Source organism: Colletotrichum abscissum, assembly GCF_030869225.1.
Source record: "Colletotrichum abscissum strain IMI 504890 chromosome Unknown Scaffold_73.1, whole genome shotgun sequence".
In the NCBI taxonomy this organism is placed as follows: domain Eukaryota; kingdom Fungi; phylum Ascomycota; class Sordariomycetes; order Glomerellales; family Glomerellaceae; genus Colletotrichum; species Colletotrichum abscissum.
The window spans coordinates 79600-101716 of NW_026850518.1; the positions used below are offsets into that span (position 1 = coordinate 79600).

General features: G+C 50.9%; 9 protein-coding genes across 9 annotated transcripts; 4 read left to right on the top strand and 5 right to left on the bottom strand.

Moving 5' to 3' along the window:
* Nucleotides 1–7: 7 nt before the first annotated feature.
* CABS01_15779 (uncharacterized protein) lies at nt 8–1234 on the top strand (the record flags this gene model as incomplete). Its single annotated transcript, XM_060549113.1, has 1 exon — nt 8–1234. One exon carries the CDS (start codon nt 8–10, stop codon nt 1232–1234), a length of 1227 nt encoding a protein of 408 aa, XP_060390969.1.
* A 760-nt stretch (nt 1235–1994) lies between these two features.
* Nucleotides 1995–2960, top strand: CABS01_15780 (feruloyl esterase B; the record flags this gene model as incomplete). The annotated part of the gene is made up of 1 exon (XM_060549114.1): nt 1995–2960. The coding sequence occupies one exon, from the start codon at nt 1995–1997 to the stop codon at nt 2958–2960; it is 966 nt and encodes a 321-aa protein (XP_060390970.1).
* Nucleotides 2961–3607: 647 nt separating this feature from the next.
* CABS01_15781 (uncharacterized protein) lies at nt 3608–4432 on the bottom strand (the record flags this gene model as incomplete). The annotated part of the gene is made up of 1 exon (XM_060549115.1): nt 3608–4432. The coding sequence occupies one exon, from the start codon at nt 4430–4432 to the stop codon at nt 3608–3610; it is 825 nt and encodes a 274-aa protein (XP_060390971.1).
* A 586-nt stretch (nt 4433–5018) lies between these two features.
* On the top strand, nt 5019–6816 carry CABS01_15782 (uncharacterized protein; the record flags this gene model as incomplete). Its single annotated transcript, XM_060549116.1, has 2 exons — nt 5019–6341; nt 6436–6816. 2 exons carry the CDS (start codon nt 5019–5021, stop codon nt 6814–6816), a joined length of 1704 nt encoding a protein of 567 aa, XP_060390972.1.
* An 18-nt stretch (nt 6817–6834) lies between these two features.
* On the bottom strand, nt 6835–8296 carry CABS01_15783 (amidohydrolase; the record flags this gene model as incomplete). The annotated part of the gene is made up of 2 exons (XM_060549117.1): nt 6835–8076; nt 8165–8296. 2 exons carry the CDS (start codon nt 8294–8296, stop codon nt 6835–6837), a joined length of 1374 nt encoding a protein of 457 aa, XP_060390973.1.
* A 1934-nt stretch (nt 8297–10230) lies between these two features.
* Nucleotides 10231–11362, bottom strand: CABS01_15784 (glutathione S-transferase; the record flags this gene model as incomplete). The annotated part of the gene is made up of 3 exons (XM_060549118.1): nt 10231–11094; nt 11143–11292; nt 11351–11362. 3 exons carry the CDS (start codon nt 11360–11362, stop codon nt 10231–10233), a joined length of 1026 nt encoding a protein of 341 aa, XP_060390974.1.
* A 2773-nt stretch (nt 11363–14135) lies between these two features.
* On the bottom strand, nt 14136–15742 carry CABS01_15785 (thiol-specific monooxygenase; the record flags this gene model as incomplete). Its single annotated transcript, XM_060549119.1, has 3 exons — nt 14136–14930; nt 14991–15582; nt 15657–15742. The coding sequence occupies 3 exons, from the start codon at nt 15740–15742 to the stop codon at nt 14136–14138; spliced, it is 1473 nt and encodes a 490-aa protein (XP_060390975.1).
* A 1481-nt stretch (nt 15743–17223) lies between these two features.
* Nucleotides 17224–19746, top strand: CABS01_15786 (fungal specific transcription factor domain-containing protein; the record flags this gene model as incomplete). Its single annotated transcript, XM_060549120.1, has 1 exon — nt 17224–19746. One exon carries the CDS (start codon nt 17224–17226, stop codon nt 19744–19746), a length of 2523 nt encoding a protein of 840 aa, XP_060390976.1.
* Nucleotides 19747–20272: 526 nt separating this feature from the next.
* Nucleotides 20273–21383, bottom strand: CABS01_15787 (uncharacterized protein; the record flags this gene model as incomplete). Its single annotated transcript, XM_060549121.1, has 3 exons — nt 20273–20575; nt 20639–21222; nt 21326–21383. The coding sequence occupies 3 exons, from the start codon at nt 21381–21383 to the stop codon at nt 20273–20275; spliced, it is 945 nt and encodes a 314-aa protein (XP_060390977.1).
* Nucleotides 21384–22117: the final 734 nt, after the last annotated feature.

The window sequence follows — 22117 nt, forward strand, 5'->3', positions numbered from 1 at the left end:
CGTTACCATGTCATCAAGGCGGAGATCTTCCGGCAAATTCACGGCACCAGTCGTCAAGTCGACGCCCAAGGCTTCCAAGACCACAATTGACGAGAGCAGAGCCGCCGTCTCCGCGACAGACTCTCTGCAGGCCGCACTCAAGGGCAACGCCAACGAAGCGATTGAAATTTCTTCCGGCGAGGAGAGCGATGAGGATGTTTCAGACGAGGAAATGGAAGGCGCCGAGGTCGAGACCGGCAACGCAAAGGAAGCCGTGAACGGCACCGCTACAGAAGAAACCACCACCATACAAACCAAGGCCGATGCCGAGGCCGGCGCCGCAGAGGAGGAAGAGGAGGCAGGGTCGCCTACCTTTGGCGAGCTGATCCGCGGCACGATCGACGTCCCCGCCATGCTCGCGCAACAAGACGACGCCAGCAGTAAGGCCCTCGTCTCGCAGTCATCAAGAAAGGGCCTCGAGCCCGTGTCGTTATCCTCTCTCAGCACCGTCCTCACCCAGGCGCTCAAGACCGACGACACCGATCTCCTCGAAAACTGCCTGCAGACCAGCCAGCCCGAAGGCATCAAGCAGACGATTGAGCGCCTCGACAGCAGCCTCGCCGGCGTCCTCCTCACTAAGCTCTCCGCCCGCTTCCACAGACGGCCCGGTCGCGCGGGCAGCCTCATGGACTGGGTCAAGTGGACGCTCATCGTACACGGCGGAGCGTTGGCGGTTCAGCCCAAGGCCCTGGAGCGGTTAGTCGCGCTACAAAAGGTCCTCAGCGAGCGCTCGCGCGGTCTGCCGAGCCTGCTCGCCCTCAAGGGCAAGCTGGACATGTTGCATGCGCAGATGGAGCTCAGGAACGGACGGACACGTGGAGGTGACGCCGCGAGACAGCTCGAGGACGCGGATGGCGAGGATGACGACGAGGAAGAGGGCGCCATCTACGTCGAGGGCGAGGAGGATGCCGAGACGGTGTTGAACGGCGCAAGGAATGCGCTCCTGGGAATTGACGACGATGATGACGATGAGGTTCCTGGTGCCAACGGCTTCGTCGGCGACTCGGATGACGAAGATGATGAGGAGGAGGTTGCTGCGGCGGAGGATGAGAGCTCGGGCGAGGAGGTTATTGACGAGGACGAGGTCGATCACGACGATGTTGAAGATTCGGATGAGGACGACGACAGCGACGCGGAGGCGGCACCGCCGACAAAGGTTCAGAAAACTGCTTCTTCGTTCGCCAAGAGAAAATAAGGGGATGAGTCGGCTTCACGAGGGCGTAGAGAATGGTGGGGTAGAAACGGCACATAGACTTGGCTTGGCCGACAATTGACATAATATTGTGCAATAGGGCAGAGATTGCGTCGTATGGAGTTCTTGGTCAATCAAAATCAAAGGGTATTTGGCAAGCAGCATCTCGTGATGGTGAACCGGGTGATGTCTCCTCGACTTCTTAACGGAGAGAGAGCATTTACGATGCGAGAGTCAACAGTACCATTGTGCGTCTGATATTATCCATGCTCAAATTCTCGGGAAAGTGGAGTCGCCAATTGCTTGGAATATCATGATTGCCAGCATCGCCATCCATTCAGAAGACATTGCGAGTAGAAGCCGTATTCTCGGACTTCTCGCACCGATGAGACCCGGCTCACCGGCTCACCGTGGCTCCACATTCCCGCTTTGGGAAACGGAGGCACGAACCTCCATGGTCCATCTCCACCGACGATCTCCCCTACAACACCATCCCCGCCAACCACGCGCAAGAAATGCAACCTCAGTCAACCCCAATGCCAATTGAACCAGTGAGGATGAAGCAACATGAAGGCCCATCATATGCTGACCCTTCTTCTACCCGTATGCCCGGTATCGCGGGGGTGCCGGGGGTAGCTCCTCCAAAAAGCACATAAGAAGCAGCTCTGATCCCACTTCAATAACAATACCAGCTCGTTCTCTTGGCATCTTACCCCAGATCGCAATCGTGAAGATTACCTCTCTCCAAACCACGACCTCGACAATGCGCCCCCATCCAGCCTGGGCAACAGCCCTCCTTCCAGCCCTCGCGACCGCCGCCTCCCTCCAACACATCACAACCGACTTCGGCCCCAACCCCACAAACGTCTCCTTCTACCTCTACGTCCCGGACTCTCTCATCCCCAACGCGCCCCTCCTCGTCTTCCCGCACTGGTGCCACGGCAACGCGACAGACGCCTTCAACTACAAGCCCTGGCGGCCCCTCGCCGACACCCTCGGCTTCGTCACGATATACCCCTCCACGCCCCACACCGCAGACTACTGCTGGGATGTTTCCTCGCCGCAGACGCTCTCGCACGACGCCGGCGGTGATTCTCTGGGAATCGTGAGTATGGTCCGCTGGACTCTGCAGAACTACGACGTCGATCCGGATCGTGTATTCGTCACCGGCGTGAGTTCTGGCGCCATGATGACAAACGTCCTCGTCGGGGCGTACCCGGACGTCTTTGCCGCGGGCTCGGCGTTCGCGGGCGTGCCGTTTGGGTGTTATGCTGCGGATGGGTTCGCCGTGTGGTCTGACGACTGCGCGAGCGGGCGGATCACGCATACGGGCGAGGAGTGGGCTGCCATTGTGGAGGCTGCGTATCCGGGGTACGCCGGCCCGAGGCCGAAGCTGCAGGTTTTGCACGGGGACGTGGATAATGTGCTGAATGTGACGAATTTCTACGAGGAGATCAAGCTGTGGACTACGGTGCTGGGGACGGGGGCTACGCCGACGGAGGTTGTGGAGGATGATCCTGTTGCGGGGTGGACGAAGAGTGTGTATGGGACGAAAGGGCTGTTTGAGGCGTTTTTGGCGCATGGGATTGATCATAATATTCCTGATCAGGCGGATGAGGTTGTTAGGTTCTTTGATTTAAATTGTGTTGGGGAGAACTGCTTCTCGCGCAAGTCGTTGCCTGTGCCGGGGACTTGTGCTAAGAGACGGCGCTCATCAAAGGCTTACTAGCCTACCGTGGATATATTGAAATGGATGGGCGAGTAATTATCATTCAAGGAGTATTGAGCTACAAACATTAAGCGTTGCTTAGATACATGCTATGTATACTTCATTACCTAGTGGTTTATTCTGACAGTTCTCTTGAGTAATTAGCATTGGCAGCGTAAGTCTGTTCTCTACGGCCGCGGCCTTTCTAGAAACGAAGTGAGCTTGATGTCGGAGTTCACTACCTGAATATTCATACTGGACAACCGATACGTAGATGGAGCATTATCAGGTTTATCTAAGTCGATGCAAAAAAGAGTTCACCCCCCCGGTGCTGAGCTGGGGGCTACATCTCTTGGTGCTCATGCCGGGAAATTTGGTGCTCATACTGGGATTCGAACTCGGGGACTCGCTAAGCCTGTCGTCGAGTAGGCTGGTTGGCGTATAATATGATTGTTGACCATGAACCATTCCACCACCCAGCCAGTTTGACCTGACCCGTCGACCTAGACGGGCGCCTGCTGGCTGGTGACGGGAATGAGATTGAGGGGACCTATATGACTTTCTCACGGAAGGTGCGGGCCTGCCTAAGGTATCCATCTAGCCGTAGATAAACCATGGAATATGTGAATACTCCCAAGCATATCTTGCATTGACTACTAGGTAGATATTTACCAACAAACACCAGACTGCGTATGCCCAAAACTCTTGACATCATTCCAAGCTGGCGCCCTCTTCGTCTCATTCAACACAACCATGGCGCAATGCTTCGCATGCTCCCACGCGTGAACAACCATATCCGCCTTTGTCCCCAAATTCAGCGTCGCAGCAGCCTGCAGCAAAAGATACAGGCAGTGCGTCATGTGATGTCCAACAGTCGTCCAAGCCGGCGTCAAAATCTCAAACTCATCCAGCTCTTCGTCGGAAATCTCAGCCCCCGGTTTGCCGTCGTCGTCCCTGTAGAACTGAAACGTTGGCTCCTCCTCGCCGCCGCTCAGGGCTTCAAATACGGCTTGTCGGGCGTGTTCGAAATCTTGTGTGCAGGCTGGGGGCATCCATCTGTTGTGCAGCTTGTTGAAGGCACAACCTCGGCGTTTGGCTTCGATGGTCGAGTTTCCGCACCAGAAGTGTCCTTCGGCGACTTCGGCTTCTTTCATCCACTTCAGGACGTTGTCTTCGCCCTCTTCTGGTTGGGGGTAGTCTTGTCGACTTAGTTTCGAAGTTGAGAGCGGGAGCCAGGATAGGATTAAGGCTAATAGGAGCAGTGCTGTGGCAGAACGCCATCTCCAAAGGGAGGCTTTGCTTCTTCTCAACTCTTGCGCCCATGCATCTCCTGCATCTCCCTTTTCGTCTGAGTCTTCTAGTGGTATGTATTGCAAGTTTTTAGAGGACCACCATCGGTGTTTCTTGGCCGTGTTTTGGATGCTCCTCAGCCGCCCCTGCCCTTCGGAGGATCTTCGTCGGTGCTCCTCTTCACGTAAAGTTGATTCATCCATCATCACACGACCCGACGAAAATATTTGTTCTGTTGGGTGGGTTCCGCTTCAGATGCCTCACATATAACAACTGTGTGGTCTAAGAAAAAAGAGACTTAATTCGTCTTTTCTCTGGGGAAAGCTCTCAGTTATCACAATTCTCTGAGTTAAGGTTGTCTGAAAATTGACAATCTCTATTTAGGATAAGTATCTTGATACCTAGGTGGTCTGTTATCATGTTGAACTATTATTGTTCGTTCAATTAACTCTCGGTCCGAAGACTCTTAGTGGCCAATTCGGACCGCAGTTCTCCACTAAGGCTAAGTTGGTACCCCAGAGTTGAGGCTTATGCATGATTCAGGGATCAGGAGCGTCAGCGACAGTAAGTTGTTAACTCCGGGATGATGCAATTCTCCTGTATCTCTTATCAATAACTTCTCTCAACCATCGCACTCTCTTGCTTTTCGTTCAATATAGGGCCGTCTTCCCCCCGTCAACGCCATGCCACCCCTCACGTTGTTCGATTTAATTCCTTATTGTCCAAGGTCTCGCGCCGACGACTGCGCAAGCGATCGAGCAAGACACTTCACAGGCATCATCGCCAGCCATGCTCGACAACACGACTACAGTATCCCGCCGATGGAGTCGATCGACAAGGGGATGCATTACCTGCGCACGATCCAAGGTCAAGTGCTCAGAGGACCGGCCTTCATGCCAGCGATGCAGTCGCCTACAGCGTCACTGCCAGTGGCGTGGAGATCATGTTCCCCTCCGAGAGCGAAGGCGCGGGTTTGGCCCTGTCAAATCTCGCCTTCAGTACATGCCTCCTCCAATATTGCCCTCGAAGGAAATCTCTAAAAACACTGTCCAGCAAAGGGTCGAAAGCGACAAAAGTCCCCTCGATTGGGGAGGGAGTCCCTCAACGACGTCGGTGAAAGAAAACGAGTCGACAACTACGACTGATCCGGTTCTAAATCATGCAGCGCACTATGACGAAGGCATGGCCTTGGATGTTAGATTTAATCAGAACATAGCGGCATCACCTCAAGCACTGCTGAGCACTGGACACATACCATCCCGGTGCTCGATTCTCTTTGGCCCCTTGGAGCAGGACGCTCTCTATTTCTTCGAGAACGTCTTCTCAAAGTGTAGTCCCAAGACCTTCTTATGGTCCAAGTTGGCCATCCTGCTTCATCATGCCTACGACGACGCCACGGTCATGCATTTGCTGCTGGCGTCATGCCTTGGCACCGTTGCCCGGAATCACCCGAACCGTTCAGTGTTGGCCACGGCCAAGTCTCATTTCACAATGGGAACCAACAGCTTTGTCGACGGAATGCAAGAGCCGATTTGTAATCATACAAAGACTTTGATGGCCTTTTGGCTGTTGCAACTCACGTACCGTGCGATCTGGGATGATAAATGTCGTCGGGCTATGCAGAAGCTCAGCTCTGCAGTAGCAGACTACGTCCGCAAGCATCGTCTTCTGAACCTCTTCGATGCCGAGGAGTCTCCACTCCGGGATCTCTCTAGCAGCCCATCTTCTGAAGAGAAATCCGCTGTTGATTCGGTCTCTTCTCCTCTGGCTCTGCCTGCGAACAGGAGTCTTGTCGCGAGTCTCCTGCTCTTCATAGCGTATGAGGACCTGGACTCTGAATCTTGCGGCATTGGAGGCAACGTTTCTCGCCTGGTACTCTCCGGCGATGGTGCATCGCGCTCCCTGTTTGCCTGTTCCCGGCATGTCCACGCTGATTACTTCGGGTCGCTGTATCCTTGCGAGGAGTTGATGGATGATGTAGAGCGATCAAAGCCCTTGGAGCTTCACTTTTTCGCAAACATTTGTCTCGATCGATTGCATCGGGCCCAAGTATCCATTATTGACGAAGACGAGTTGAATGGCATAGTGACTACGCTACATCGTCTACGAGAGGTAAGACAATAGTCTTTCCTATATCCCTTTACATCTTGCAGACCCCATGTTGGACTGGCCAATAACAGCGGCTGACTTCCGAGGGGCTGAGCAGGAATATTCGGCCATATTCCGCTTGGCAGAAGCCCCCAATCCAGCCGATGCAAAGTTGATCACAGCATCCTACAGCATCGTTATCCATTTCCATGCTGTCCTTGTCAGTGTCCTAATTGCCATGGCCTCTGCTTCACCATTCGAATCGATTCAACAAGATCTTGCCGTCGCCCAAAACGATCTCCTCCGGGTGATTTTCCGGATGGTTACACAGAGGCCAGAGAGACCGTTCATGTGGCGGAACCAATGGGCTGTCTTCATCATGGCGAGGCAAACAGACGACGCGGTTCATCGGGATTGGTTGGTACAAAAGCTTGGTAATAGCAGCTATGCTATGTTGCTCAAAGAAGGCAGAGAGCGGAATCTCGGTTTGCTGGCCTAGCTATCAAACAACTATGGCTCAAACTCCGTTGCCACAAGAGCAAAGTTTCTTAACAGGTGTGCTCATCTGAGAGGAGTCTTTCGTGATAAGAGACATCTCCTCCTCAAGAGAAATCTTCAACCTCCTCTCCGATACAGTTTCTTCGAACTCACGCTGAACTTTGGATGCCACCTCATCGTCGGTCAAGACAGCCCATGCGGACCTCGCCAGAGCCTTGGCAATAAGAAGACTTCGCTCGTGTGCCGATTCGGCTCCGGCAGCTTCCGTGAAGCCGGCAGTGTGGTTACTCTGCCCTTCCTTGGCCTCAATCCCGTAGATAGGATGGATGACAGGCACAACACAGCCAACGTTCCCTTGGTCGGTAGCCCCAGAGATGACCTCCTTGGTGTCGACGTCGCACCACATGGGAATGCCCAAGTCTGCCGCAGCGTCCGCAAACACCAGAGAAAGCTGCTTGTTCGGGCGCAAGGGCGCGTAAAAGACATCGTACTCGACCTTCATCTCGCAGCCCGTGGCGATGGCGCCAGCGCGGTAATTCGCAATGACGCGGTCTCGCAGCTCCTTGGTCTTCTCAATGGTTGGCGCGCGCACGGTATAGTCAACGGCAGCAAAGTCGGGAATGATGTTGCTCTTGACGCCGGCGTCAGTGAAAATGCCATGGACGGTGGAATCTTTCGTCATCTGCTGCCTCATCATGCTGACGCCGTTGTAGCCGAGGACAGCAGCATCGAGAGCATTCACGCCCTCCCAAGGCGAGGCGGCGGCGTGCGCAGCCTTGCCCTTGAACTTGATTCTGAAGGCGGTGGCAGAGACATGATTGACAAATACGTCACCGTGTCGCCCTTCGTTACCGTAGGTGAACATTGGGGCCGGGTGAGCCATCACGCAGGCTGCGACGCCGTCGTATGCTCCTTTGCCTACGAGCATGCCCTTGCCGCAACCACCTTCTTCGGCCGGAGTGCCTAGAAGTCTAACGCGTCCAGGCTTGCCGGACGCCTTCAGGGCGGCAACTGTGGCGATGAAGCCAGCTAGGGATGCGGTGGCGATGAGGTTGTGGCCGCAGGCGTGGCCGATTTCAGGGAGCGCGTCGTACTCGGCGTTGAAGACGACGAGACGGCCGCCTTCTCCGTAGTCTGCCTCCAGAGATGTAGGAATTCCGTATGCGTGAGGGGTGACTTTGAAACCAAGCTTCTTGAGTACTTCGACGAGAGCATCGTGCGCGTGAAACTCTTGATAGTTGAGTTCCGGATGATGGAATATCTAGAACGTCGAAGCCTGGGTCAGCTTGGACAAGTTTGTGCTGACGTCCCTTTGCGGGACACAAACGGCGGTGCTTGGGACTACTCACGTCTAAGTCGACCTCTCTCAGCAAGGTTTTGGCATCGCTGATGGATTTATCCATTGCACCAGCGATCTCCGGGGCAATGGTGGCCATGTTGGGAACGAATTGAGATGTTAAAGGGAGGATACGAATGTTCATATTGGCTTGGTAGACCTGAGATGAGGCAATCCTTTCTTCCGTTTGATGAACAGGACGAACCTCGTAACTTGAACATGCGGAAGGGAGGCCAGCTTTTATGGATATTCAGGTCTGCCCAGCACAGAACTGATTTGTGCCTTGCTGACCTTGATTCCTTCTCATAAGGACGCTGGAGCATGATTGCGACATGTTGCGCTCAGATGGTCGTGATATTGGAACCCGGACGCCGATGAGATGTCGTCGATGACTGGTCAGAATTACCGACGAAGATAATCGTTGACTCCACATCGCTCCTCAGGGGAGCTGATTGTGATACCTATGACAGCCCAGTAGCATCCCTTCGTCCCCAAAAACTTTGAAGAGTGGTGCCTGCCCGGCTCTGAGCGAATATTTTGATAACAGAATCTTCTATTTTCCGTCATCAAAGGGCGATGCAACGGCAAGAAGCAAGGGACATACTGTAAGTCTTTACACGCAGAGGGCTCGGGCGCGCCCGACGACAGTGCATAGGATCTTACATACTATGTTTTAACCACAAGGCACGGCTTCTCTCGACCTAGGTTTACTTGATTGATTTGTGTTGATGTAGAAATTGAGGCTTTGTTTCATAGATAGAAGAGAATCTCAAAAACACCTATGCCCTGCCTGAATATCTTGAGCCCATCAAAGTCATGACTGCTGTTGGGATCTGCCAGCTTTGCCAGGGAACGGTGGAAGCGGTTTCATCAGGCGTCGAGCACGCTCACTGCCATCATCATCGGCTGCGGTATACTGTGGCCCTGGAAAATAGCCTTGACCATAGGCATAGCCCCCATTCCTGATGTCTCTCTGCTGGTCCTCGAGAGCCACGACGTTGCTGACATAATCGTTGTACCTATGCATAGTGGCTTCCTCTCTAGCCCTGGCTCTTTGCCTGCCCCAGACGACAAGTATGAGAAAGACGAAAACTATGGCAATTAGAGAGATGCCTGTAATTAGGCCTGGACGTATGTGGGTCTTGTAATCGTCGCCAATTTCTCGTTTGGTATGGTACCTCGAGGTGATTGAGGTTATATGAGCTATTCGAATTTCGAATGTCTTGAAGATGCTGAGAGCGGCTATTGAGTTTCCGCTTTTCGAAATGGGAGGCATTAGAATTGTTAAGTAATCTGATGATCTTCGCGCGGCGCAATGTTTCGGAGATATTTCAGACCTATCTGGTCTCGTCAAATCCGCTGTAAGCTCTTGTAGGTTTAATGGCAGCCGCAGAATGTGTAATCAGCGATAGTAGAAAGATGGCGGATCTACGTTTTCAAGTACAAACAAGCACACTTATAGTCTAGTTCGTCTTATTGCCATTAATATAATAACGGAAAAGCCTTCCAAGGCTGACTGTCTAACACTGGCAGACTCAGGTGAAGCTCTCTTCAATGGATTGATTGCCTCAAATCGGGCGAAACGCTCTGCCCCAGAAGGCTGAACCAAGTCAGGCAGTGGCAAAATGTGGCCAGACGATATTGATGTTTGTTCACATTCCTCACCACTCTGATTCGTTGGGACATGCTTTGCTGTTAGGATCAGCGACCCTGTCGCCAAGCAGCAGTGCGTGCTGATGGGTCACAGCCCCTACCTCACTTACACCGCCGCAGCCACTGATTCTGCCCATTTGCTTGGCTGACTACTGTCTTTGCCCGGCAATAGTGTATTGCACATTTCGGGAATTTTTAGAATGCCGAGAAGCTTGGCCCAGGAGAGACTTGTGTTGAGGGACCTGATAAGATTAAATGCAGTCAAGTACATCATAGTAAAAATGATTGATGGCGGCCAATTGAGATGTAGCCGGTTTCTTGAGTTGTTGCAACAGGCAGGTATTACCGTCATAGCTTGACTACCTTGAACTATATACGACCTCAGTTGGTTGTGAAGTTCAGACCTCGCAACCAAGAAAACTACAGTCACTTAAGCCTTTCCTCCTCCTTGAGCTCGTGAACCAAAACGCGAGGGCCCTTTGGAATGATAAGGGGCCCGGTAATTCCCAAGACCCTCGTCCTAGCACCGCCATATCCCTCCTTGAACCTCGACACCCACGTATCCGTCGTACTGAAGAACGCGCCGTGCGTCCTCTCACTCTGGTCCCAGTATAACCTCCTGAACCAAAGGTGCAGATTCGGGTAATCGTTCCGGATCGTGCCCAAATTACACATAAAAATCGGGACATATGCAACGTCAAACCGGGCAATCGTTGGAAACAGGCGGACATCAGCCTCAGTAATGTGATCGCCGGTCAGGAAAGGCCGGTCCTCGAGAATATCCTCTAGACGATCTAGAGATTTGAACAAGGCGTCGACGTTCTCCTCGTAAGCGGACTGCGTGAACGCAAACCCGCTTTTGTAAACACCGTTGTTGACCGTGTGATACACCCACTCATTGATCTCATCAATTTCCTTACGCTTCTCCTTAGGGTACAGGCCGCCGCCGGGTCGACTCTCCTCGCGGTCCACCTCGGGAAGGAGGTGATCGAACTCGGTGTAGAGCATACGGATAATTTCGCTAGACTCGTTGCTGACGAGAGTATGCAACTTCTTATCCCAGAGGACAGGCACCGTGACACGGCCATCGTAGCCGGGACTTGCTTTGAGGTAGAGCTCCTTGATCGTCATGAAGCCGTAGACGGGGTCGCGCGGAAGAACGCCGAATTTCGCTGCCTCGGGGCTATCTGTGAAGTGCCAACCTTCTTTGCCCATGCCCATATCTGCGACGTAGAGGTCTACGACGTCCTCGAGGCGTTTGAGGGCCCGAACGATCATGACGCGGTGGCACTGCGTTTTGTTAGCGGGGCATTCGCTTTGATGTACATGAGGGCTTACCCAAGGACACCCGGGGCTGACGTAGAGAGCATAGCGACCCTTCTCAGCTGCGAATTTGGCGTTGGCATCATTCGCGATGAAGTTGCGGAACTGGGCTTCAGTGCGCTCGAAACCTCCGCCTTTTCCGGGCTGGTACCGGATGGGGTCTTTCTGTAATGAAGGGGTTAATATGCATGCTTTTGGTATTCATAGGTGTATGCAACCGCACCTCTTCACTCATATTAGTTGTGTGTTGAGGTAATAGCTTTGTACTTTTATGATAGAAAGCAGGTCGGACCTTTGCAAGTCGGTAAGTGTGCGATACCAGATCTCATATACTTTTGATGGATTGATACAGCTTGGAGCCGGTGGGATTTGAACTGCGCTGATATTATGTGGCGTGATGAGGGGCCTGATATTAGCGGATGGATTGCTTTGTTAGGAAGCATATCAAGGGAGTAGATGTGCTTCCACAAAGTAGGTGAGCGTGACGTAAAAATAGACTTCTCCAGCTTCCCAGAGCGGGGAAGCTGCATCAATCCCGCGCGGTTCGGAACTCCGAGCGCTCGTGGCGCGCGGGCAGTCAGCAGGTGTAGTTTGGGATGAAGGCCATTTGTCAGCTTTGCGCTCACGAGTCCAAGTTTATAAGCTCGTTGTATACCAATTTCTCCTCCATAGCGCCTATACCAAGTAGATTCTAGGACCTCGCCATTCTCCATCTGGGCTTACTGTACGCTGATTTGGTGGCATCGGTAGAGGTGTTAACATTTCGAGGCGTTCGAAGAAAATCACCCTCAAGTTAGTAAGTCGGAACACCCCCATTCGGCCACCCCCCCCATTCGGCCACCCTATTAAAAGTAGGTCTAAGCACATCGCTACTAATTATAATTAATTAATTAACTACTTTTTACTACTATTATAATATAGCTACTACCCTTACTAAGTAATTCGATTTTTATAATTTAACTAAGACTAATTAAATACTTATTAATATCTTCTTAAGCCCTCTTTATATCCCTAATATTAATAAACTTAGTATTTAAGTTTATTTAAATACTCTTTTTTTTTTAGGAGCTATATATTTAACTCTAGCTTTTAAAACTCGAACTTATTATTAAAATAAAATTAATAAAAAGGACTTCTTATTAAAGGCTTTTTTAACTTTATAAAAAAATAAACATTAAATATTATAATTAGGCCTAAGCTCTATAAATAGTTTTAACTACTTATAAGAATTATTAACTTTCCTAAGAGTTAATTAGTTAATAATAAACGTTATAAAAGTCTAGTTAACGACTTTAATAATATTAGTAATTATTTACTTAGTATTAATAATATTATTTAATAATATAGCTAGGCTAAATAATATTATAAAATTATTAAAAAATATAGCTATATTAAGTAGTTATAAGCTAGTTATTCTCTAATTATTTTATATATTATCCCTTATTAAACTAAGTAAATAAATAATAATATAATAGGCTAAGAAGTACTATTTTTTAATAATAATAAAATTATTTACTATATCCTCTTTACTAAGCTCCTTTTTATAATAAGTTTTAATAAGATTAAAAATAACTATATTTAATAATTAGAGAATATAAGAGGTATATAATAATAAGAATAATAAATAAACGTTATTAATATAGTATTTTTATATAAATTTTATTATTATATAACTCCTATACTTATTTAGAATTAATAATCGAGGCTCTAGTTATAAATTAGGTCCCCTAGTTAGGGGGGGCTTAGTTTATAATAAAAAGACTATTCTTAACTATATAAAAATAATTTAGTTTATAGTTTACTTATTATTTATTATTATAAACTCCTAATTATCGAGATTTTTAAAATTAAGGAGGAACTATTATTATTAAACCGACTTTTTTTATAAATTAATAGTAGTTTAATAACTCTATTATTAATAAAAATATACTTAATAATAAAGATTTAAAAACGCGATCTAGGCTCTTTTTTCTATATTATATTAGTCTTAATTATACTTAAAACTAGCTTATTAAATCCCTTATCCTTAAGGATACTAGTTTTATTTATATTATATTTATTAACTTATTTAATATCCTTAATTTCTAAAATATTAAATAATTAGAACTAAGGCCTAATTACTTTAATAAATACTTTATTAATACGCTTTAAATCTATAAAACGACTTTTTTAAACTTTAATAAATAAGTTCTATTTTAAAAAAGTATTTATCTATTTCTTTTTAAAAAAATAATTATCTCCCTAAGCTTATAAAACTTACTTAGCGAATTCTCTAATTTATTTATAAATTAGTATAACTTTTAAAATATACTAAATACGAACTTATTTAACTAGCCTATTTTTTTATTAAAGGGGAAGCTTTTATTAATTAGTAAAAACGATTATTTTAACTTATTAACCTCGTTAATAATTTTAAAATATACTCTTTAAAATACTAAACTTAATTAAAACCCTCTTAATTAAAATATTACTTTTAATTACTTCGAGCGCTTAAATAACTTTATTTTTAGTATATAATATTATAATATAATAAAGAATATATATACTAAAAAGAAATTCGTTTAGATAATAATTATAATTATTATAGTAGTTTATAGATTGAGGGTAGGATTTTAATTAGGGGGGCTAGGAGGGATTTTTAGGGTGGCTAAATGGGGGGGGTGGCCGAATGGGGGTGTTCCGACTTATAGTGAACTAGAAGAGATGCATTGAACTAGACACTACATGTAGAGGTTGATGACTGATATGCACCATGAGTAGTAGTCAGCCTGATGGGATAAGTTCTCATACTCTCTCTCTCTCTCTCTCTCTCTCTCTCTCTCTCTCTCTCTCTCTCTCTCTCTCTCTCTCTCTCTCTCTCTCTCTCTCACACACACGAGAGAACGTAGCTATCAACTGCCAGATGGCGTCAGCGTATACATCTCCAGTCTTTCTCTATCCCAGCTCCTTCTAAGATCTATACAGAAAACGGAGAGGGAAGAAATGGTTAAGCCATAAGGGAGCAATGCTCACAGCAACTTTTCCTCCTCATTTAGCCCAGCTTTCCAAGCCTTGTAATCAAACCCAAGCTCCTCCAACGTCGTAATCTCATGCCTTCGCTCTCCTAATTTCCTTGAAGCAATCTTGATCAAAGGGAACCGCTCCCTCGTCCACCGCTTCTCATTATCCCAGTACGGCGGTATCTTTCCCACACCATCATTCTCCAGACCCTCTCTCTTCTCCGCCTCCAGGCTCCGCGCGTGGAACATATTGATGTACTCCAGATCCTTGGGAAACGCCAAGTTATGCAACATCTTACTCTCGCCCTTGTCCTTGAGTATCCGCGCCTCCCACTCTCTCATCTCGCCGCGACTCGGCAGACGCAGACGATCCGCCCATGCGCGTGCAACGTACGCAGCCTGGCCCTCCGACACGGGGAACGGCACGATGCGCTGCGGGATGCCCGCGAACGCAAGCGTCGGGTCGTCAATGTAGAGGAGATGCTCGTACAGATTCCGCGCGTAGGCGCCATCCGTTACGACAGGAGGGGAGAGGTCGCGGAGGAAAGGGAAGCTGTAGAAGTAACCCGTGCAAAAGACGACGCCGTCAACTTCGGATTCGGTCTCGCCGTTGGCGAAGCGAACTTGTCTGTTTTCGGAGATGAATTCGAGAATCTCGGGGACGGGTTTAGCCCAGGATGAGCGGTCTTCTGCGGGGGTGTTGGGGACGGTCTTCTCGGAGACGATGATGGGGAGAGCGCAGACTGTTGAGATTTGGGCGCTTAGGTCGATGCCTGAAGCTGAGTTGCCGACGATGATGACTTTCTGTAATGAGTGTGAGTGACTTTGGTCAGGTTAAGGGGTTGCGGGCATGGTTCATCTCACTTTTCCCTTATACTGCTCGGCATTCCTGTAGAATTTGGAGTGGGAAATTGAGCCTGGGTGTGTTTTGTCAAACTCGGCAAGGCCAGGGATGTCTGGGATAAAGGGATCATTGTAGTGTCCGCTCGCGACGAAGACAGCGTCAAATTGCGCCTTGTTGGTCTCATTTGTCTTGAGGTTGAGACTTTCAATTTCCCAATAAACTTCACTGCCACCCGAAGACTTTCTGACGGAGAGGATCTGCGTCGACAGAGAGATGATGGGCTTCAGCTCCTCGGCATAGTCTTCCAGATACTTCTTCACTGTTTGGTGAGGAGGGAAAAGCGAGGCATCTGAGGGGAACTTTTTATCCGAGTAGTTCATGAGTGTGTGGGGGATATTCGTCTCCAAGTAATCATACACTGGAGAGACGAATTGCTTGGCATCGTGTCCCTCAACGGCAATGGCCGTGTCCGGGTTCTTGGTCGGTTGTGTCCTGGGGATGCTGAAGTCACCGTCAATGACGTTCAAGGGGCTGTATGTCCAGACGCCGCCGACGGTATCCCTCTGTTCGAATATCTGGACTTTGGAGAACTTCTTCTCCGCTAGCAAGTACCTATTGGAGTGCGAATAAAGTAAGTATGTGTAAGGCGTGGGACTCGTCGCCTGGGGCCGGATCGGCGGGCTTACTTTGCGGCGGACAGGCCGCACGGCCCGGCGCCGATAACGGCGACCCGGTCGATGTTGAGTTTGTCTTCAAGGTACATGGGCGACATGATGGCGGCGGAGTCTGGCCGGATCTGGATGCGACGAGGGGTTGTAGAGAAGCGAGGAAGCGACAGTAGGGAGGGGTATCTGTGTAGCACCACTGATGAGACTGTCGGACGATAACGATGAAAAGAAGACTCGGCTTTATGGAAAGAGTGACAGGCAACTCTGAGCGATTTGTGCTTGATGCTCCGCATGAGCATCACGCGATTCACACTCTTGGACTTTAGGATTCCTGACGAGAGTATCCGTACAGGACTACAGACGAACCTTGGTTCGGCGATATGCTTCTGCTGGTCGGACGAACGGCCCACTGAGTCGCAGCAAAAGCAATGACTGCCAGCGCGAGTCGGCCTTGGCCCGACCACGCCAGCGCCAGCGCGAGCGCCATTTGTGCGTGTCTGGGACATGTTGGGCGGGTGGGGGGAGACCATAAGCGCTTGGAAGAGTCTGACAGTTTGGGATGAACATTTCTTTCCCATGCAAGTCATACGCAAAGTAGTTACTGTACGCATCTGACTAACGTTTCTCCAGTTTCTCGGCTCCGTCACACTGTCTTTGCTTCCAAGTTGTTGATGCTTTAGTAGAAGTTCTCAGTTGCCGACTATCAAAATGTAGCAGCACACCCCAACTGCTGGCGGGCCCCTTATCTCCCACTCTCTCTTCCTCGGTTCCTCCCCCTCAACACAAAAACAAAATTATCAGGAAATATTAACTCCGAATGACGGATCCCCGACAGCGGGTCCAAATTGGGCCGACTAAACCAGAAGAATCGCTCTAAGCAGACTCCTCATTCGTCGCCCCTGAACAGACCGCGGTAATGGCGTGCTGAACGCCCGCTTGAGTCGTGCTCTTTCACCATCGGCAACTGTCTGGTACTGTGGTACTTTTGTGCCGTACTCCTGGTGTTTCTATCCGTCTTGCCAGCCGCTTCATGGTTCCCAGTACCAGACTTAGTGACTGGATGGCTATCGGATCTGCGCGGAGAGCGACCTGGGCAGAACAAGAGATAGTGCGTACACGTACCTAGGTACGGGTAGTGTGTAGTAAGGCAGGACAGCCTCGTTGCAACGCTGGGGAGGGGAGAGAAGAGAATTTTTACTCTTCTTCTCTTTGCAAGAAAATCAAATACCACTCGACAAACGATTGCCATCAAACTACGCGACCCGTAGCCATGGAACCGCACAGCCGCTGAAGAACTCTGCCTCTGCCCTGCAGATGACGATCCATTGAGCAAGTGAAGCAAGGTAACAACAAGCGGAGAGGTTCCCGACTCAGTTCCAGTCTCGCTTCTGTTCGAAAAAGGATCCCCCTTCCCACACTCCCACTCCCGGCCGACCAACCGGTTGTGTATGCGACGTGTCCAGCGAAGAAACGTCCCCCAAAAGTCCAGTCTCCGACAGCCCCGACACGAAACGGGCGCTCTCACGTCGGCGTCTCGCCGTCGCCCAGTCCCCCCTATCCCATTTGGCATTGTCGCACCGTCGCAATGTCGCCCGAACACATCAGATCAAATATTCATCGCTTTCGCGTCCGACAGACTTCCCCATCCTCGCCAGCCCTGCGCCGCTCGGCTTCTCCTCCCGCCATACGCCCTCCACTGCCGCCCCAGACACCGTCCTCAGCAGTCCACCCGGGCCCTCCGGATGTCGTCCCCGATGTCTCATCGTCAGCGGTAGCAGCAGCAGCCGTCGCGGCGTCAGTCTCGGGCTCGGCCCCAGCGCCGCCGTCAGGTCCAATCTCACCGGCGCTGACAGGTCAAAGTCCTACCGCAGGTGCGGCTGCTGCCAACATCTCCACCTCCGGAGCAGCATCGGCATCAGCAGTAGTAGCAGCAGCAGGAGCGGTGCCATCATCCATCTCGGCATCATCGCCAAAGGTCGCCCGTGATATCCCCGCCTGTGATCGCTGCCGCAGCTTCAAGAAGAAGTGCAGTCGCACGTTTCCCATCTGCACCTTACGTGCCAACGCGGGACATAAGTGTTCTTTCTCCACTCCCGCCGCCTCTACAGCTGCCCAGACGCACCATCTGCGCGCTCGGATAGAATGGCTCTCGCGCTTCATCAACGAGAACTTGCCCGTCGCCGGCGCCCCTGGCGTAGAGAGCCTTGACACGGGCACAGATATTGCCTCCGTGTTGGGATCCTCGCCGGCGGCTACTACGATCACGGCCGTGGGTCAGGCGATGGACATTCTTCCGGCCACGCCAGCGGCGAATGGGGCTACACCCGGGTCTATTATCAGTGCAGAGAGTAACCGCGCGGAACCGCGGGACACATTTGCCGTACATCAGCAACCGCTTGGCACATCGGGCCCGATCCTCTTTGATCAAAGAAGTCTTGCGGTTAACGTAGACACGGAATCATCGTCGTCAAGGGGCCATGATCACATGCGAGCTCTGCTCCAGCCAGCGCCAGAGCCCGGAAGGATCCTTGGCATCGAGAGCCTTCGCGATGGAGAAGGCTTCACATCCTCGAGCCTGCCTCGCGACGCTATTGCGAGGAGATTCGTTGACGCCTACTTCCGGAACGTCAACCGGGCTTACCCATTCGTCAATAGGACTAAGGTCTTGCGAGACCTCGAGTCACTAGGCGAATCTTCTAAGCGACGTAGAGATGCCGACTCTACGCTGCTCTATCTTATCATGGCGATTGGATGCACAACCTTGCAGCGCGCCGGCCAAATACCCAACGACACGGCCTCCAAGTTCGACGTAGCCTACGCCGACATCATTCAGGAGTGTCTCGTGAGAGAAGACCTCGAGTCGATCCAGATCCTCGTCTTGGTGGCACTGTATTCACTCTTCGACCCAAAGGGCATCTCAACGTGGTCTATAGCAGGCATCGTTTCCCGCCAAGCCATGCTCCTCGGATTGAGTAGGAGATCCTCCGAAGACAAGAATCTCTCCGCCATGGACATTGAGCTACGCCATCGCTTATTCTGGAGTATCTACGTCTTGGACCGGATGATGGCCATCTCTCTTGGTCTCCCCGTAGCCCTCATCGACGAGAACGTCGACGTCCCGCTGCCAGGCCTTACAATCGAAGAGTTTGCTTCCCCAGACCGTCAACACTTCGCTTCCATCCTCCAAACAAATCGCCACGTCATCCAGCTCAGGCAGCTTGAAGACCGCATCCTCAAGCAGATCCACACTCGCAAACAACACGAGGTCGCCGCACTCTCGCAAGCAGACAGGCGCGCCATAGTGCAGAACATCCGCTCCGAGATTGAGAACTGGTACAGCAACGGGTGCCTCGTCTCCCCACTGGAACCAGACAACGTCCCCATCCACAACTCAGTCACCTGGCTCAGCGCGCGGTACTACCACCTTCTCCTCCTCCTCCACTACCCCTGCCACTTCAACTCGTGCGGCACCATCGTCTCCGCCGTCGAGCTGCTGCGCTTCGCCCAGAAACATCTCCAGTCAACCTCGGTTCTCCTCCAGCAGCGCCAGCTCCCCTTGAACCGGGTCACCCTGTGCCGCCTCTTCCCCGTCGGTCTGGTCTTGATCCACAGCTTCATCGCTTGCGCCGCAGAATGCACATCCTTCTCCGCCCGCGACGAGGTCGCCGTCATCGTCAGCATCCTCGAGGCCTTCCCTGAGGGCTGGAACCAGGCGCGCCAAGCCGCCCAGGTATTTCGGCAGTTCATGGGTCTCATCTCAGGGGTGCCCAACAACGGCTACACGACTCTACACTTTCCCGGGAACAACAATGTTTACGGCGGCGGCAGCGGCAGCGGCCAGTTTTCGTCTAGAGAATCGTACCAGGCAATGGTGCGGCCACTCATCACGCGGCTCGTCGCGTTGATGCAGGAGGTCCTCGGCCGGTCGACGTGTTATGCCTTTCACGAGTTCCCGGACGATTGTGGCGGGCAGGCTTCAGCGCCGGCGGGGTTTAGGGGCCAGACTGCGTTTTCGCCCACGGGGCCTACCCGCCATTCGGCGGCGGTAGGGAATGATGAATCGGCCATGGACTATGGCTGGGGGTCATTGGAATTGGGATTTCTCTGATACGATCCTGTCTTGTAGCCGGCTGCTTGTGTTACTTTTATTAGTACCTAGATACCTTAATGTGTTAGAGCGACGAATAAAGTTCGATTTCATTGGCATCTTTGATCCCGAAGTAACGTTCGGCTATTCTGGCATGGTCCTATGGCTTCCAAATTGGATGTTGCCTGGGCTCCTTTGGGTCACTCCTCATGATAAGAACGGCTTCTTGTTCCGCATCCTGAACCGTGGAATATCCACCGCTAGGCAAGGGGGGCCTTGCGCGGGCGGTACGTAGAATGGAGCAGCCCGTCAAGTCCCCGGAGCTTGTGAGCGCTGGTTGGTAGTAGGGAGAAACCCATGAACGCTCTTAGGAAGGGGGCCAGGGAGTAAGTCTCCTACGGAGTATCTAAATGCCGTTGCAGTCATTCTCGATCCAACCTAAGAATTGAGGGCGTGGAAAACAGCCTGTAATCCCTCAAAATCACTTCGAAAATGTACGGATAGCCTTGACATTGTTAACCTATCTACACTAGCGCCTGTGACCTACTTAGCAACTAGACCGCATCCCCTTCTCAGCGATCATCCCCATAAAGTTTAGCTCTGCCTCCATGGCCTTGGTGCCCGCACCCATGGGGCTAGCCGTCGGGTACAGAGCTTCCAGTTGCACCTCCTTAGTATGGATCTTGGGCTCCTCTTTGCTGCCAACCATCATGATTTCGAGCACGTTGCCGTTGCCATACTGCTCCTCCGTCAACAGCGAGAACATTGCGTTGGCAAGGTTCTCAGACGATAGGGCGAGATCTTCAGCTGGCAAGCGGTCGCGGCAGAATTCTTGGTCAAAGAGGGGCGTCTGCGCTTATGTCAGTCTTTGTGGTTATGTGAACAGGCGTGTGGACTTCTAAGATTCACGTACCCTCGTAGGTCCAGGACAGATAACAGAGTTCCTGATCCCCACCAACTTCTTCAACCCCTGGAGCGACTTGACGACACTGAGAACAGCCGCCTTGCTAGCAAAGTAAAACGGCGTCTGGATGGAGTGGATGTAGCCGCCCATACTCGACACCCAAAGCAGATTCCCCTTGACCTCGCGGTTCTGTAGCCAGTAGTCGATAGCGATTTGCGCCAGCCGAATGGGGCCGATGGTGTTCACATTGAAGATGTGGTACGATCCCACCTCAGCGTCCGCATCATCCTTTGATTCAGGCGAGACGCCGGGCGGGTTCCAGAATGACGACCAGGGCGGCTCAAAGATACCGGCGTTATTAACGACGATGTCGATCCGGCCAAACTTTTCGAGGGTTGCCGCCCAGAGAGATTTGAGTTGGGCCCAGTTTGTCGTGTCTGTCTTGTGGAAGGCGGCTGAGGGCTTGTCTGCGGATGGAGACGGATGGGGGAAGTTTGCGATGGTGGTCTCGGCTTCTGGGCGGAGGGCGAGGTCTGCGATCATTACCGAGCAGCCTTCGTTGAGAAGGCGCTGGGTGATGGCTAGACCGATGCCTAGAAGAACCATGAATATCGTGCAAGCCGGCGATCGAGATATCTTCGATCAAAACCCAAGGGTATCGTCATTGAAGGTATGGTAGAGATGGAGACTACTTACCAGATCCAGCTCCTGTAACCAGGGCTACCTTTCCCTTGACCTCGTATTCGATGGCCATGATAAGTGGTCAAAGTGCAAGCTTGATGGTATAGATTCTAGGTGTGTTTCTGACTCGCTTGCGCTGTTGATAAATCAGAGTTTCACAATGATATGCTCCTTGGCACAAAAGTCGGTTTCAAAGATCAGGAAAAAGGAAGATAAAGGGGGTTCAATTACATGACTTGTTAGGTGACATCAAAACCATTGCTGGATGATCTTATAGGATGAGGATCTTCTCTCAGGGGCCCTTTTTCAGATATGCTCAGGAAGGTCAAGACGGACGGACTTTTCAGAAGGATGGGCGGTCAACGACCAGGACCCCGACTCTAGTTATCTTCAAGACGACAACTTGCTTTAACCCCGCGTTCCTGCATATATCCCCGGCTCAGCTGTCAACGGGGGTGATGCGGACGGGTACTGGGTCAGACCATCCGCTGGCCGCGTATCCATCCTGTTGGGCGTCCAATGCCCAGGCACTTCGACTCGCATAAATTATCCATGTATAGGGGATAGTTTAAGGTCAGAAACAATCGCAATCAGGAGAATTAGACAAAGTCCATGATCCACAAACTTTGACGGATAATGATTCAACAAGACAATACACCTTCAACACCTTGACTGGAAAGTCAGAATGCATTACATAGTATATGTAAGAACGAAGAAATGTACTACGAAGAAATGTACTTTCTACTCCGTACGGGCGGAGTAGTCCCCCTCGTTCCCTGCTGCCGACTTGCCAAGATACTGTTGGTG